Source organism: Myxocyprinus asiaticus, chromosome 35 (assembly GCF_019703515.2).
Source record: "Myxocyprinus asiaticus isolate MX2 ecotype Aquarium Trade chromosome 35, UBuf_Myxa_2, whole genome shotgun sequence".
NCBI classification, from domain to species: Eukaryota; Metazoa; Chordata; class Actinopteri; order Cypriniformes; family Catostomidae; genus Myxocyprinus; species Myxocyprinus asiaticus.
The window spans coordinates 20,593,466-20,609,324 of record NC_059378.1 but is presented as its reverse complement, the minus strand read 5'-3'; the positions used below and the strand labels follow the sequence as shown (position 1 = coordinate 20,609,324).

General features: G+C 42.2%; 2 protein-coding genes across 4 annotated transcripts in view; one reads left to right on the top strand and one right to left on the bottom strand.

Annotated features, from left to right (window-relative positions):
* LOC127426314 (dnaJ homolog subfamily C member 16-like) overlaps nt 1–3,783 on the top strand; it is a 24,900-nt gene extending 21,117 nt beyond the window's left edge. For all 3 annotated transcript variants that reach the window (XM_051673055.1, XM_051673054.1, XM_051673053.1), the window contains one exon: nt 1,917–3,783. In XM_051673055.1, the coding sequence (XP_051529015.1) occupies nt 1,917–2,358 (442 nt within the window). In that variant the 3' untranslated portion in view covers nt 2,359–3,783. The remainder of the gene's footprint in view (nt 1–1,916) is intronic.
* Nucleotides 3,009–15,859, bottom strand: LOC127426332 (cytidine deaminase-like). Its single transcript, XM_051673080.1, has 4 exons — nt 15,559–15,859; nt 4,656–4,767; nt 4,452–4,509; nt 3,009–4,339 (listed from the first exon to the last, which is right to left on the bottom strand). Exons 1-4 carry the CDS (start codon nt 15,821–15,823, stop codon nt 4,199–4,201), a joined length of 576 nt encoding a protein of 191 aa, XP_051529040.1. The 5' UTR covers nt 15,824–15,859; the 3' UTR covers nt 3,009–4,198.

Genomic DNA, 15,859 nt, shown 5'->3' with positions numbered 1-15,859 from the left:
TAAAGAGAATGGAATGGAGGTTAATAGAGTGGAGGACAAGAGACAAATGTTAAGAGAGAACAGATGAGAAAGGCACTTCCCACTCATTAGTCGCATTTCCACTATCGGGCCAAACGAGGGCTTGCTAGTGCAGTTGCATTCCAACTGTCACTTCCGGGGCTTCATCGTGCCTCTGGGTTTCCTTGGGGCCAATGGCCTTTGGCCTACCGATTACCCTTGGGCCAAAGAAGGCCAACTGGGGATTGAGGCGGAGTCAGTGTCAAAGGCGGAGTTTCGCTGAGTCAGGTCAGAGGTTTCAGCACTAACATATTTCCAAATTTTTCATATCTAGCTACCAGCTTACCTCAACAGATCAACGGAGAATAGAGAATTGTCAGTAATGGTCAGTAGACGAAATCAGTGCTCTTCTGAATATTTGGGCTGATGAAAATGCACACGTCAGATCAATGGCATCTGCCGAACGAAGACATGATTAATTATACTGTCGCCGAGCTTGTCAAGTTGTGTATCCAGCGCACAATTGTACAGATTCTGGAAAAGACATTGCGGGCACAGTACAAATCTGTGTTCATCTCGAGGGCTAGCTAGTCTGCAGAGTCTTATACATCAGTTTGAGTTTCCCTCTTGCTTGTTAAATGGGCAGGGTTTGTGACGCTGGCACCAGGGTGGCGTATTAAGTGTGGGTTTTTAGGGCAATGCTGCAGGGCTATTGGCCCGATAGTGGAAGTACAGATTGATTTTGGGCTTGAGGTCTGAGGCTATTGGCCCTGGCTGACCAGTTGATAGCCCTGGCTCACACTGGCCCGATTGTGGGAAAGCGCCTATTCACTTTCTGAGGTGTGGAGATAAATGTCTGTATGTTAATTTACTCTTTGTCTCTCAGGAAATGTTTATTTGTAGTATTATTTTTTATTATTTTGTAGGTTTGTTTTATAAAGTGGTAATATATTTCTGTTGCATTAACTTCACCTTCACCTGGAGGCTTTATTTTGGTGGAAAACTGAAAGTGCATTCTGTATTTGACAGTTTACAATGATCCTCATTACAAATCTAGTGAAACTCTCATCATCTTTTCTGTGATACTGTCATGTTTTTAGATTTGTATAATAACTTATAGCAGCTACAAATGTTCAGAATTGCACGAATGTGTGAACCTACAGCACTTTGTATTCACAATGCAATTGAGCCACTCTGAAAACAGCGTATCATGAGCCCCGCGTGTGCAAACATAACAGCACGTCACTGGTTCGCTCTGAAGTGCACACAGATAATCATTAATTGAATGAAATCTGAGCCTTTTGCACTTTAATGATCACATATGATCATATCACAGTTTTTGTTACTTTGGTTAATTGTGCAGCCCTGCAAGATTTTGGAAGTAGTTTAATGGCGCGCTCTTAAAAGCACATTAAAATCTCCATAATATTCACAATATTTGCTCAAATTTATATCGCCAGCAAAATAATCATGATTATATCAGGAATTTTCAATATATGGCCCAGCCCTAATTGGAACTAGATCTTCAGGAACAGAATTAAAGCTGAAGTATGTAATTTTTACGCCACCAAACGGAATTGCAAAAATAATAAATTTCAAAACAGGTTTCTGAATACGCCTCCATTCTGCCGTTGATCGAACAAACAGATAGTCCCGCCCCTAGCTCACACCATTGGTTGAGTCAATGTTATTGTCTCTCTTGAGACAGGTGGCTCAAAACAAACAGAGGAATATTCATAGCACTACAGAGAGACAGTGTTTACCTATGAATGACTGACTTATGGCTGTCTCTGCATATTAAGCTGGGATAGGAGGAAGTATTTTAACACAGAAAAAAATACATACTTCAGCTTTAAGTGCCTGTATTGCATTCTGCAACAAACAATTCCAAAGAACTATATCCCCATCTCCTCTTGCAGGTCTCAAACTCTTCACTACTCCTTCTTAAATGTGGACAAACACAGCCAGTGGATGGACTCGCTCATGGAGGCGGCTCCGGACGCCAGGCCTTCAGACTGCCTGGATGAAGAGGAGGAAGAAGACACTGCCTCCCACAAGCCAGACTTTACTGGCCATGTCCTGGCACTCAATGGCCACAAGAAATACTTCTGCATTTTCAGACCTGTGTTTACAGGGGAGGAAGTTGAGTGTAGCCGATCGTCCGATGAAGTTGGGGCAGTGGCCGGGCCAAGCAAAGGCACGAGTACCCGGTCCAGTTCCCGTCAGAGGACCACCTCTCTGGAGATCCACCATAAACTGGACCGCCTGGGTCTGTGGATGGAGAGGCTTATGGAGGGAACTCTACCCAGGCATTATGTTCCATCCTGGCCCGGTCTGGACACCATAACGCCCCAGAAATAAGACTCATAATTGTCCTCCGTCCGAACCAGGCAGTGGCTCAGGACTATTACTGGAGGCATGCTGTTGTGACGTTAAAGTTGTTGGATTCTGATGTTCAGCATCTTTTTTTATCTGAATTACACAGTTATTTTAAACAATATTAAATTATTCTGTAAAACACACTGGTTTTGAGTAGAGGTTGTCTTTATTTGGAGCACCATGTGCTCATCAGCTGCTTTAGAGGTGAAAACGCCTCTTCTTCTGTAACAGTCTGTCTCTTGGTAGTATGGCCGTTTCTTTACTGTGTGGATGCTTTTCTGAATCCCAGATAAAGCCACTCTGGGTAGCTTCAAAAGCAGCTTATATTAAGATTACCATTTAGCCTTTTTTCCAATAAAAATAACTAATTGGATTTTAAAAAATCGAAAAAATGTGTGGGAAAATTGTCAAACCACTCTCCTTATGCAAAAAATATCATACTGAATTTCCGAAACCAAACCTTTCTGCATGAAGACTTGAGATATTTTTAAAGACTTGAGATTCTTGAGTAGGTACTTCCTGCCATATGTGCATGTTCTGCCTTTCCTTAAGTCCAACATTTTTATGTTATGTCTTTTGTTTCATGTTTTGCACTTTGAAGGCTTGCTTTGGATTTTTTCATTTAGAAAGTAAATGGTACAGAGTAGCTTTATTAATATTTAATAATGAGAGGTTCTAACTGCATCTGTAATATCACTACCAATAGAACAGGTTAAGAATGTTCTAGATCCTCAGTTGGCTATTTATTTTTTGTTGCACTTTTTGTGGTTGATATATACATACATACATACATACACTACTGGTCAAAAGTTTTGAAACACTTATTCTTTATCATAATTTCTATTCATAATTTTTTCACATTTTAGAATAATAGTAATGTCATCAAAACTGGAATAACATAAAAGGAACTATGGGAATTATGTTGTGACTAAAAATATAATATCAAAAAATAAATCAAAACTGTGTTATATTTTAGCATCTTCAAAGTAGTCACCCTTTGCCTAGAATTTGCAGAAATGTACTCTTGACATTTTCTCAACCAACTTCTTGAGGTATCACCCTGGGATGCTTTTTAAACAGTATTGGAGTTCACATCTATGTTGGGCACTTATTGGCTGCTTTTCTTTATTATTTGGTCCAAATTATCAATTTCAAAACCTTTTTATTTTTATTTTTTATTACATTTTAGTTTTATAATGAAATAAGTTAATATGGTGGCAAAATTATATTTTTGTCTACAAACCTAATTTCAAATATTTAAGCTTACGTCTTCAGATCAAAATATTTTTAAGATCATGAGAAACATTTCAGTCAAGTGTTTCAAAACTTTTGACTGGTAGTGTGTGTGTGTATGTATGTGTGTGTGTGTGTGCATTATTTAAAAATAATAATAAAGTTTGTACTGTAGCAACATTTGTCCACTCATTTATACCTGTTCTGACTTTGTATTTATTACAAAAGACAATTGTGTGCATGTTTAACACAGTATTAAACCCCATTAATCCACATAATACCTCTTTATCTACCCTGCACAATGTTCAGGTATGGGCTTTTCAAAGTTTAGAACCTTGAAAAGGCATTTTCAATCATTACAGACCAAGGGACCCCCAAAATAAAAAGCTAGATTTCCCCAGTAACACTGATAACTTTCATTAATAATGTTAAAAACATCTACAAACATTACTATCTTCTATATCATTAATGTACCTACTGTACCAAGTTTAAACATAAATTTGTAGAAATATAAATGTTTTTATATTTGTAAAGAAAATCCTATATTATTGACCCCTAGTTTAAAACCCTAGTTCCAGAACATAAATCATTAATACTCGTTCTGAATATTATTCACTTTCTTCATTTTTAAGTCCTCGGGACCAAAAGACATTGGCAGCAGTTCCTCAACTTTCATCTCCACATAGGAACCGTCTGGTTTGGACAAATACACATCCCAGTTAGCACCAAACTGTAGGTGAGGAAATAAAATCATAATAAATAATAAAAACAGATAATGAAACTTCAAGAACATGTCACCTGTTTAAATGATGTGAAATATAACAGTAGTGAATGGAACTTGCCTCTCTCATGAACTGCCTGCAGCCACCGCAAGGAGAAATTAAGTGCTCACACATATCACTGAAAAACCACAAGACATTAAGATTAAAGCTGCATTGTACAGAAGACATCATGCTCCACAGATAAAAATGTATTGGATGGAAATATTGTTTTACTGGTAAATGTATTGATGCACTGGGGGCCTCTTGAATACAGCATAAGTTTACCTTGCAATCGCAATGGCTTTGAAATCCCTGTAGCCCTCTGATACAGCTTTTGAGATAGCAATTCTCTCTGCGCAGATTCCCAAGTTGAAGCAAACGTTTTCCACATTACATCCTGATGTAACAGAAGAGGTCATAGGATTTGCATGTGTGCAGATAAATAGTGAAAATTTCATGGATGTTTTATTGATTTTGTCATCTTGTCAAAAAATCTTAAAGCTAATGGAACTCATGTCGAAATTTGGAACCAGTCCTAAAGGGATTTTACATGGCTAAAATTGCAATCAGTAACAATCTGTTGGATTATATTTTTGGGGTAATCTAATCTGATTACTTTTGGAATACTTTTAAAAAACCTCTGACCTAACTCTTGTTTATTTGATGTCACATGCATTTGAGTAGGATAATCTTTACCATTTTGACAATGTTGCATAAATGCATTTAAAGAAACTTGCTTATTGTATCAAAATTAGAATGTATATGATTTTTTGTTTCATGCACTATTTGTCTGTTACTGAGTGAAATACAAAAAGGCGCTGAAAGGGTTGTGAAACAAAAACACATTTTAACTGATATTATGTTTTGTCCAAGATGGTGGAGAAAGATTATTTTTTACATTATTTTTATTTAAAAGAGGATTTTTATATATATATATATATATATATATATATATATATATATATATATATATATATATATATATATATATACACTATTGTCTTCTAGGTATGACATTATTTTTGTCCAGACTTCCAGAATCAACAATTAGTGAAGGTCACTGGATTTGATGTAGACATAGTATTTCACAGGGATACATCAGCAGTGTTTAGTTACATAATATAGTTGCAGAATTATTCGTCATGCGATGGCATGGTCTAAAAATTCCGAAGCATGATTCGCAAATGTATTTACATGGTGCAAAAATACGATGGGCATGTTTTGAAGTTGCATGTTTTGCCCCGTGATGCTTACACTGCGTGCCCAATTATTAGGCAAATTGTATTCCTCAGGATTAATTTTATTGTTGAACAAACACAATGCTCTCAGTCAATCCAAAATGTTATTGAACCTCAAACTTGAATGTTTAACAAAGAAAAAGTGAGTTTTGTCTTTCTCAGGGGAATATATATGTGTGCACAATTATTAGGCAACTAAATTACAAAAATAATTTCTCCCAACTCAATTGTTTATTCTCAATTTTTAGAGTAGGTGCAACAAATAAGTAACACAAAATTACAATTAAATAACATTTTTGGCCTTTCAAAAATATTCAGTGACCAAAATAGCCACCCTTCTTTTCAATAACTGCCATGAGCCTTCCATCCATGGAGTCTGTCAGTTTCTTGATCTGTTCATGATCAACTTTCACTGAAACAGCAACCACAGCCTCCCAAATGCTGTTCAAAGAGGTGTATTGTCTTCCCTCACTGTAAATCTCATGTTTGAGAAGGGCCCACAAGTTCTCAGTAGGAATTAAGTCAGGTGAGGAAGGGGGCCATCATTATTTGGGCATCTTTGAGGCCCTTACTGGCTAGCCAAGCAGGAGTACTTGGATGCATGTGATGAAGTATTGTCCTGCATAAAGATTATGGCCTTCTTGAATGCTGAGGACTTCTTCCTGTACCACTGCTTGAAGAAAGTACTTTCTAGAAACTGGCAATAGGTTTGAGAGTTGTATTTCAGTCCATCTTCAACTCGAAAAGGTCCAACTACCTCATCTTTAATGATAGCAGCCCATACCAGTACCCCTCCTCTACCTTGCTGGCACCTGACTCGAAGTGGTGCCCTGTGTCCATTAGTGATCCAGCCATGGGCCCATCCATCTGGTCCATCAAGAGTCACTCTCATTTCATCTGTCCATAAAGCCTTTGAAAAATCTGTCTTCATGTATTTCTTTGCCCAATCTTGACGCTTCAACTTGTGAATATATTCAGTGGTGGTCGTGTTTCAGCCTTCTTGACCTTGGCCATGTCTCTGAGCACTTGGCACCTTGTACTTCTGGACACTCCAGGTAGGTTGTGGTTCTGGAATATGGTAGCATTGGAGGATAATGGGTTCCTGGTAGCTTCAAAGTCTTTTGCAGTTAATTTGCACCTTTAATTCTCCATGCATTTTTTGCGCACCAGTTGACTATTCGCAACAAAACGTTTGATTGTCCGGTGGTCACGCCTCAATAGTTTAGCTATTTCAAGAGTGTTGCATCCGTCTGAAAGGCATTTTACAATATTTGACTTTTCAGTGTCAGTTAAATCTCTTTTTTAGCCCATTTTACCTAAGGTAATGAAGCTGCCTAATAATTATGCACACCTTGATATAAGGTTGTAACACTTCTCAGTGGAAGGAGGAGGCGAGAAGCAGATTTCCTGGTTCAGGTAAGGATTTTTATTTTCCTCTCTGCAGCAGGTATACACACTCAGAGCTTTTTATGTTGTTCAGTAAGCTAGTCTAAACTACACAAACCACTTCACAAAATAAACTCTCAACAGTGCAATAATTAACTCTTCGCTTCACACTCGGGTCTCTGGTGCCCAGGCTCTCTGTCCTCTAACTGCAGTGTGGCTCTATTTATGCCGCTATCCCCATGCTCACTGAAATTAGAGACAGATGTTAGACATAATTTAACTCAGGTGTAAGCTCCCTTACCGCTTTCTCTCTCTCCGGAGAGATGCTTGACCACCCCCCGCTGCCACATATCCCCACCGCCCAACTCAGGCCAGGGTGGCATCCGGCCTGCCTACCACTCCCCCCCCATTCCTGGAAAGGAAGTCGGTGACAGCCATCTGCGGCCCCGGTCTGTGGACCACCTTGAACTTAAACGGCTGAAGAGCCAGGTACCAACGGGTGATCCGGGCATTGGTATCTTTCATGCGGTGGAGCCACTGGAGTGGGGCGTGATCGGGAACAGAGGGTGAAGGCCCGCCCCAACAGGTAGTATCGGAGAGTGAGGAGCGCCCACTTGATGGCGAGACACTCCTTTTCTACGGTGCTGTACTTAGTTTCCCTCAAGGAGAGCTTACGGCTAATGTACAACACTGGGCGCTCCTCCCCCTCCACCACCTGTGAGAGCATGGCCCCCAGCCCCCTGTCTGAAGCATCTGTCTGTAAAACAAAAGGGAGAGAGAAGTCAGGTGAATGTAAAAGCGGCCCCCCGCAAAGTGCAGCTTTAACTTGCGTGAACGCCCGCTGACACTGCTCTGTCCACTGGACCGGGTCTGGAACTCCCTTTTTAGTGAGATCAGTCAGCGGGCTGGTGACGTCCGAATAATTAGGCACGAACCTTCTATAATAGCCAGCCAGCCCCAGGAACTGTCTCACCCCCTTTTTGGTCTTGGGTCTCGGGCAGGTCGCAATTGCCGCTGTCTTGTCAATTTGGGGATGCACCTGCCCGTGGCCCAAGTGGAACCCCAGATACCGTACCTCCACCCGTCCAATCGCGCACTTCTTTGTGTTCGCTGTGAGTCCCGCTCGGCGCAGCAATCTCAGAACCACCCTCAGATGTTGCATGTGCCGCTGCCAATCATTGCTATAAATGATGATGTCATCTAAATAGGCAGCGGCGTAAGCTGAATGCGGTCTGAGGATTCGGTCCATGAGACGCTGAAACGTAGCCGGGGCTCCAAACAAACTGAACGGAAGTGTCACAAATTGGTGTAATCCAAACGGTGTGAAGAAGGCGGTTTTCTCACGGGAAATTTGTGCCAAGGGGATCTGCCAATAACCCTTCTTCAAATCCAATGTCGAATAAAATCGAGCAGTGCCCAACCAATCGAGCAACTCATCAACGCGAGGCATTGGATATGCATCAAATTTAGACACCGCATTGACTTTTCTATAATCCGCACAGACCCGTCGCTCTTAGGCACTAGAACAACTGGGCTGGACCAATCGCTGTGGGATTCTTCTATTACCCCCATATCGAGCATTGCATCCAATTCTTCCTGAACAATTTTCTTCTTGTGTTCGGGTAATCGATAGGGGCGGCTACGTACCACGACCCCCGGCTCAGTCTCGATGTGGTGATGGATGAGGTTTGTACGTCCCGGTAGAGGGGAGAACACGTCCACAAACTCCTGTTGCAACCTAGCAACCTCCGCGAGTTCACTCTGTGAGAGGTGGTCTCCGCAAGTGACCGGGGTGAACTGTTTATGTTTTGAACTCACCTCCGGTCCGAGCTCCGCCTTCTCGGGAACTACCGTAGCCAACGTCACGGGAACCACCTCCCTCCACAATTTCAGGAGATTGAGGTGGTATATTTGACGTGTGCCCCCTCTATCGGTTCGTTTAACCTCATAATCGAGATCTCCCACTCGTCGTGTGACCTCAAAGGGTCCTTGCCACTTGGCGAGTAATTTAGAGCTTGATGTGGGAAGCAATACAAGCACTTTATCTCCCGGTGCAAATTCCCTTAGCTGAGTTCCCCTGTCATACAGTCGGCACTGTCGTTCTTGAGCTTGGAGCAAATTCTCCTGGGTTAGCTGCCCCAAAGTGTGGAGTTTTGCTTTAAGATCAAGAATGTATTGAATTTCATTTTTGCTGTTTGAAGGTCCCTCCTGCCAGGCCTCTCGCAATACATCAAGCACGCCACGTGGGCGTCGCCCATACAGCAGCTCGAATGGGGAGAAGCCAGTGGAGGCTTGCGGGACCTCTCGTACTGCAAATAACAGGGGGTCGAGCCATTTATCCCAATTTCTATCATCGTCGTGCACGAACTTATGAATCATGTTTTTGAGGGTTTTATTAAATCGTTCCACCAGGCCATCCGTTTGAGGATGGTATACGCTGGTGCGAATCGATTTAATATTTAACAACTCGTACAGTTCGCGTAGTGTCCATGACATAAACGTTGTGCCCTGATCGGTGAGGATTTCTTTCTGCATGCTAAGATGTTGCGAAGAGGCACTGCTTCCGGATATTGCGTTGCATAGTCCACTAGGACCAATATAAAGCGATGTCCACGTGCTGACCGTTCTAATGGCCCGACGAGGTCCATTCCAATTCTCTTAAAGGGGACCTCGATCAAAGGGAGAGGGCGCTTTTGGGGTGGCCAGTGGGTTAACCAGTTGGCATTCGTGGCATGCCGCACACCACCTGCGGACATCGCCGCCAATGCCCGGCCAATAGAAACGGGCTATTAGACGGTTCAGTGTTTTCCTTTCTCCTAAGTGACCCGCCATGGGATTATAATGAGCCGCCTGAATACCATTTCCCGACAGCTCCTTGGAATCAAAAGTTGGGTTGTATCCTCTTTAGTTTGAGTGTCCTGTGTCACTCTATACAACCGCTCATTTATAATCACAAAATAGGGGTATGAAAGGGCGATGTCCGGCTGGAGTCGTTGACCATCAATGACTCTCACTTGGTCGAAGATGTGTTTGAGGGTTTCATCTCGCGACTGCTCCAAAGGGAAATCCCCCTCAGGGAATTCCCTGAGAAGGGGAGGGGCTGCAGCCTCTCCCCCTCTCTCGTCATTATGACGTGGAGCTGTCGAGGACGGCCCCGGCTCCGCCTCCCGTGCCAGAGCATCGCACATTACACATCTCCCTAACTTCGTACAGGACCCATCTGTGCAAATTCCCTTTAATAAAACTCTAAAATCAGGCCAATCAGTCCCCAAGATCAGCAGATGGGTGAGGCGGGAACTAACTGCGGCCTCCACTCTATGTTTTTTTCCCTGGAATTTAATCGTCAGGGTCACCACCGGATACTCGTGAATATCCCCGTGTACACATTTTACCTTCACCATTTTAGTTGTGACCAATGCCTCGGGTTGTACCAAGCGTGGATAGTGGTTTGATTACACCTGGTGTCCACCAACGCTTGGTGAGTACCCCCCTTGACATTTACCGGTATCCGGTACGCTCCAGCCCGGTCGGGGGCAGCCTGTGGGAGGTCAGAGACCCGCACCACCATCCCCAGCTTCATCAGAGGGCACTGATCCCGGAAGTGGCCCGGGTCTCCGCACCTCCAGCAGGCTGACCCAGGCGCTACACCCGCATCTGCGTCAGTGGGCGTCCCCCCCCCCCCCGAGGGGGAGAGCGGCGGGGCATTGGGATAGGGGAAGGTGTCACCTCCCACACCCGGGGAACTGGTCTTAGGGGCTGAAGTCCTCCTCGTCTGCGTGGGGCAGGAACGGGACCTGGAGAGAGAGCAGAATGTGAGGATAGAGGGGAGGGGGATGAGACAGAGGGAGGAGAGAGAGTGTAGGAGGGCTCTTCCACCATCGGGATCACCGCCATGTGGTCCTCCGTGATCCGCACGGCTTCCTCCAGCGATGCCGGGCGGTGGCACTGGACCCACTCCGCCGTCCCTCTTGGCAGTCGATGTGTTAATTGCTCCAGTACCACCTGGTCGATAATTCCGTCGACGTCGCGGTCCGCCGTTAGCAACCATCTTCGGCAGGCGTCAAGGAGCCGCTGGGCGAAGGCAAATGGGCGGTCGGAGCTCTCCAACTTCAAGCTCCAGAAGAGTTGACGACTTTCCTCCGGAGTGCGACCAACCCGTTGCAGGATGGCTCTCTTTAAGTCTCCGTAGACCAGGAGGCTCGTCGCTGGCAGTTGTTGAGCCATGAGCTGGGCTTCCCCGGACAACAGTGGGATAAATGCAGGAAGGCCTCGGCGATCTTGATCTTGTCGGAGCTCAAGCAGTGTTTGCTGGTGGGTCTGATGTAGGCCAGCGAGGGCTTGGAGGATCTCCGCCAACTGGGAGGACTCTACGGGGCGACTTCCATCCATCTTCAACCAAACTTCAATCCCGGGTTTCGGCACCAGTGTAACATTTCTCAGTTGAAGGAGGAGGCGAGAAGCAGATTTCCTGGTTCAGGTAAGGATTTTTATTTTCCTCTCTGCAGCAGGTATACACTCTCAGAGCTTTTTATGTTGTTCAGTATGCTAGTCTAAACTACACAAACCACTTCACAAAATAAACTCTCAACAGTGCAATAATTAACTCTTCGCTTCACACTCGGGTCTCTGGTGCCCAGGCTCTCTGTCCTCTACCTGCGGTGTGGCTCTATTTATGCCGCTCTCTCCATGCTCACTGAAATTAGAGACAGGTGTTAGACATAATTTAACTCAGGTGTAAGCGCCCTTACCACTTTCTCTCTCTCCGGAGAGATTCGCCACACCCTCCCTCATTACACAAATACATACCACCTGAAAATGATTGAATCCAATAAGCATTCAAGTTTATATGGTTTGGAGTTGGAAAATGTGCATGGACATAATGATAAGATCAGAATACTCACTTGCCTAATAATTGGGCATGCAGTGTATAGAGCTTTAGGCCCTCCATCAATGACACATTCAAATATGTTTGAGTTTAACATGCATTTATGGGAGTTTCTAGAATTATGGACAGGTGCCCAGGGGCGTGTTAATCAAACATTGTCTTACAAACAGCAAAGACCAGTTATATTTGTTATTCATTGTCACAAAAAACATTCTCTAAAGTTATCAAAAGTTAATTCATGTAAATTTTTGAAGCAGAGTAAACAATCCATTTGCGAAAGTAAAACTAACTTTATCGCACTAGTGCAATCGGTTTGGCCTTTAAGTGTAGATTACATTGTGAATATGAAATGTGTGTTTGTGCATTTTGATGTGTTTGGACAAAACCCTTCAAAAGACATAGCGACTCATGTTTATATTACACACAGAGTGATAATTCAAGTAATAAGTAAAATGTGTTTAGCAGGTGTTGGTTAGATATGCAGTTTAAAGTTGAGAAAGCACGCAAGCATACCTCCAAATGCTTTTTTTAGATTTGACGTGGAATCATTTGCTGTGGACAATGATTTTAATTTTAAAGGAAGGCAGAGTTTGCATTACACAGTGATGTTTTTGCCCTGTGTCTCCTTAAAAGTGAATTTTCTTTTTTGGCAGGTTTCAACAAACCGTCATTGTTTCAAAAAAATTGATGAGGTAATATGTGTAACTTTTAATGAAATTTAGAACTTGTATCTAACTTATACCTCTGCAATGACTTTGCATCTTTTTTTCATGAAGAAAATGTATTAGAATGGCGATCAGCTCGTCCTCATGTAGCACTGAGGTTAGACAGGCCCCACCACAACAACTGAATACATTAGTCACTATGTCTGATTTTGAGGCAATTGACTGCAAAACCCTGAAAGAAACTGTACTGCATCTTAACGTCCACCTGCTGTCTTGACGCACTCCGGACATAATTTATCAACTGTCGAGAAAAAGATCTGTTAGAAATAGTAAATGTCTCACTCCTTTCAGGCACTTTTCCAAAGTCTCTGAAAACTAGTTGTCAGTCCCCTGCTATAAAAAGAGTAATCTGGATAACACAAATCTTACTTTCAGAGGCAAGATTGAAAAGGTGAATTTCAATCAGATAAACAAATTCTTAAACTCAAATGGCTTGGACAATTTCCAGTCTGGTTTCTGTCCACATCATAGCACAGAGATGCCGCTCATAAAGATACTTAATGATATTCGCCAAAATACTGATTCAGGCAAAATATCAGTGCTGTTATTACTAGATCGCAGTGCTGCCTTTGACACTGTCGACCAAAATGTACTCCTAGACAGACTCGAAAACTGGGTAGGGCTCTCTGGGATGGTCTTCATATGGTCCAGGTCATATCTAAAAGAGAAGGGTTACTATGTGAACACAAGCAACTATCAATCTGAGTGGACATCCATGACGTGTGGAGTCCCACAAGGCTCAATTCTTTTACCGCTTCTGTTCAACCTGTATATGCTCCCACTAGACCAAATTATGAAAAAGTATCAAATTGCTTACTATAGCTATACAGACAACACCCAGATCTGCCTAGCCCTACCGCCAAATGACTGCAGCCCCATAGACTCCATGTGCCAGTGCACTGAAGTTATAAACAGTTGGATGTGCCAAAACTTAATCATAGACAAAACAGAAGTCATTGTATCTTACTTTGGTTTCAGTAGTCTCATTAAAGCAATAACTAAATCAGCTTACAATCATCTCAAAAAATACTTGTGAGTATTAGATGTTTTGTATCCAGTCAAGACTTAGAGAAATTTGTTCATGCATTCATCACCAGTAGGGTGGACTACTGCAATGGACTCCTCACCGGCCTTCTCAAAAAGACCATTAGACAGCTGCAGCTTATAAAGAAGGCTGCTGCCAGGATTCTCACCAGAACCAAAAAATCTGAACATATCACACCAGCACTCAGGTCTTTACATTGACTTCCAGTCACTTATCGAATTGTTTTTAAAGTACTTCTAGTTAATAAATCACTCAGTGGCCTAGGACCTAAATACATTGCAGATATGCTATGTTAGGATCATTAGGATCAGTCAGTTAGAAATACCAAGGGTTCACTTAAAACAAGGAGAATCAGCATTTAGCAATTATTCCACCTGCAGTTGGAACCAGTTTCCAGAAGAGGTCCAACAACTGCCACATTTAAAAATCCAGACTGAAAACACGTTTGTTATGCTATGCATTTACTGACTAATCACTGTGCTGCATTACTGATTGCACTGTATCATTTTACATCTGTATTCTTTTTTCTTTCATTTTTATTAATTTAAATATTTGGTGGAAACATCTGAACGATGAAGATTGGGGGTTATTAAAGACTATGAGATTAGTTGCTTCAAGATCATGCAATGATAGACGTTAGGACCTCAGGAAGGTAGTTATTAAAGGTCACGGCAGTGGATGTTTCAATATCACGATGTGTTCGACCTTCAGACCTCTGGGGCAGTTGGTCAGTGTTTCCACTAAATGGGCGCCATGAACTCAGTGATAAATTTGTGTTTTTCTATTCTTATTTTTATTTTTCTTAAGTGATTTTAAAATAGACTTTAATGTATCTTTTATTTTCTTTATCATTTCCAAGTAAAGCACTTTGAATAACCACTGAGTATGAAATGTGCTAACTTGCCTTGCCTTCCTTTGCCTTCTACAGAAGTCTACAATGTGACCTGGTAAGTTTACAGTTTGAACTTTGACATTATTTGGGGGGAAATTAATATTTTATTCAATAAAATGGGTGCTTAGCCCCTTATCGCCCCTTGCAACGCTCCTGATTCTTTAACAAGGCCAAATCAAAATAGGATTTAAAGTTCATCTCGTTCTCTTGTTTGTACATTGTGTTTGGTCTCCATTGGCTGGTCTGGAGGGGCCTGTTAACACAGGGGCCAAAGTTATTGTTTACTTCCTGTGACAGCAAATATTTTACCTTCTATGCTCAGAACACTATCGCCATCAAACAACACACACAATTATATTTAACATAATTTCTGTTAGATAGCCCTGTTCAGTCCAGCAGAAATCATTGTCCAGATATCTACAGTATATTAAAATATATGTCAGTTCCATTTTTAAAGTATAGACACTATAAACTGTGATACTCAGATTGACACATGGAAAACATAAGCAGATATTAGAAACATGATCAGGACTCATAAAGCCTGTAAATTGCTCAAAGTTTCTTTTTCATGCGACATGTCAGTGATGTCTTTGTGTGATGAATTACAGCCAGTTCCATTAAACATTATATATCAATGAGGAAAATCTGTAATAAGTTTTTTACTATCATTTACAGTCATAAGTGATACTTGCAATTATTACATTAGTCTTCATTCTGTTGGCTTTACATGGTTATACAAGGTTTTATGTTAATTTTTCTCCTTGTTTGCTCTCAGAGTGGCAACAAACTCAGTTAACAGAACACGTAACCCTAGCACAGAACACGTAACCCTAGCCTTTATACATTATTCATCAGTTCTGAGTGCACAAACACTCATTACAGCAACTTAACATTTGCCTGTTGATGTCTCTTACACAACCAGCACTGTGAACTGACTGCTAAAACTGTCTGATAAAGGTACAGTTAAATGACTTCTTGTCATACTGTCAGTGTGTAACAATGCTGGTTTTTCCTCACCTGTAAAAACTGTCCCATCGAGTGTCAGGAGTGCCGCCCCAACTCTAAACTTGCTGTAGGGGCAGTAGGCGAACTTTTTGGCCTCTAGAGATTGTTGAATCAACTCTTTTACACCCGACAAGTGCCCATTAAACATTTTAGCATGTGCATTCATAAACCCGTGCCATATCTTTTGGTCCATGTTGTTTTGCTGTGTATAGTCTTTCTGTGGCTTGGCAGACTTGTCCGTGACTTTGTTTGTTATAGGATTTTGCAGATCCGACATGTAACCAATCCCTGTTCCCCAGATCTTCCACCTCCC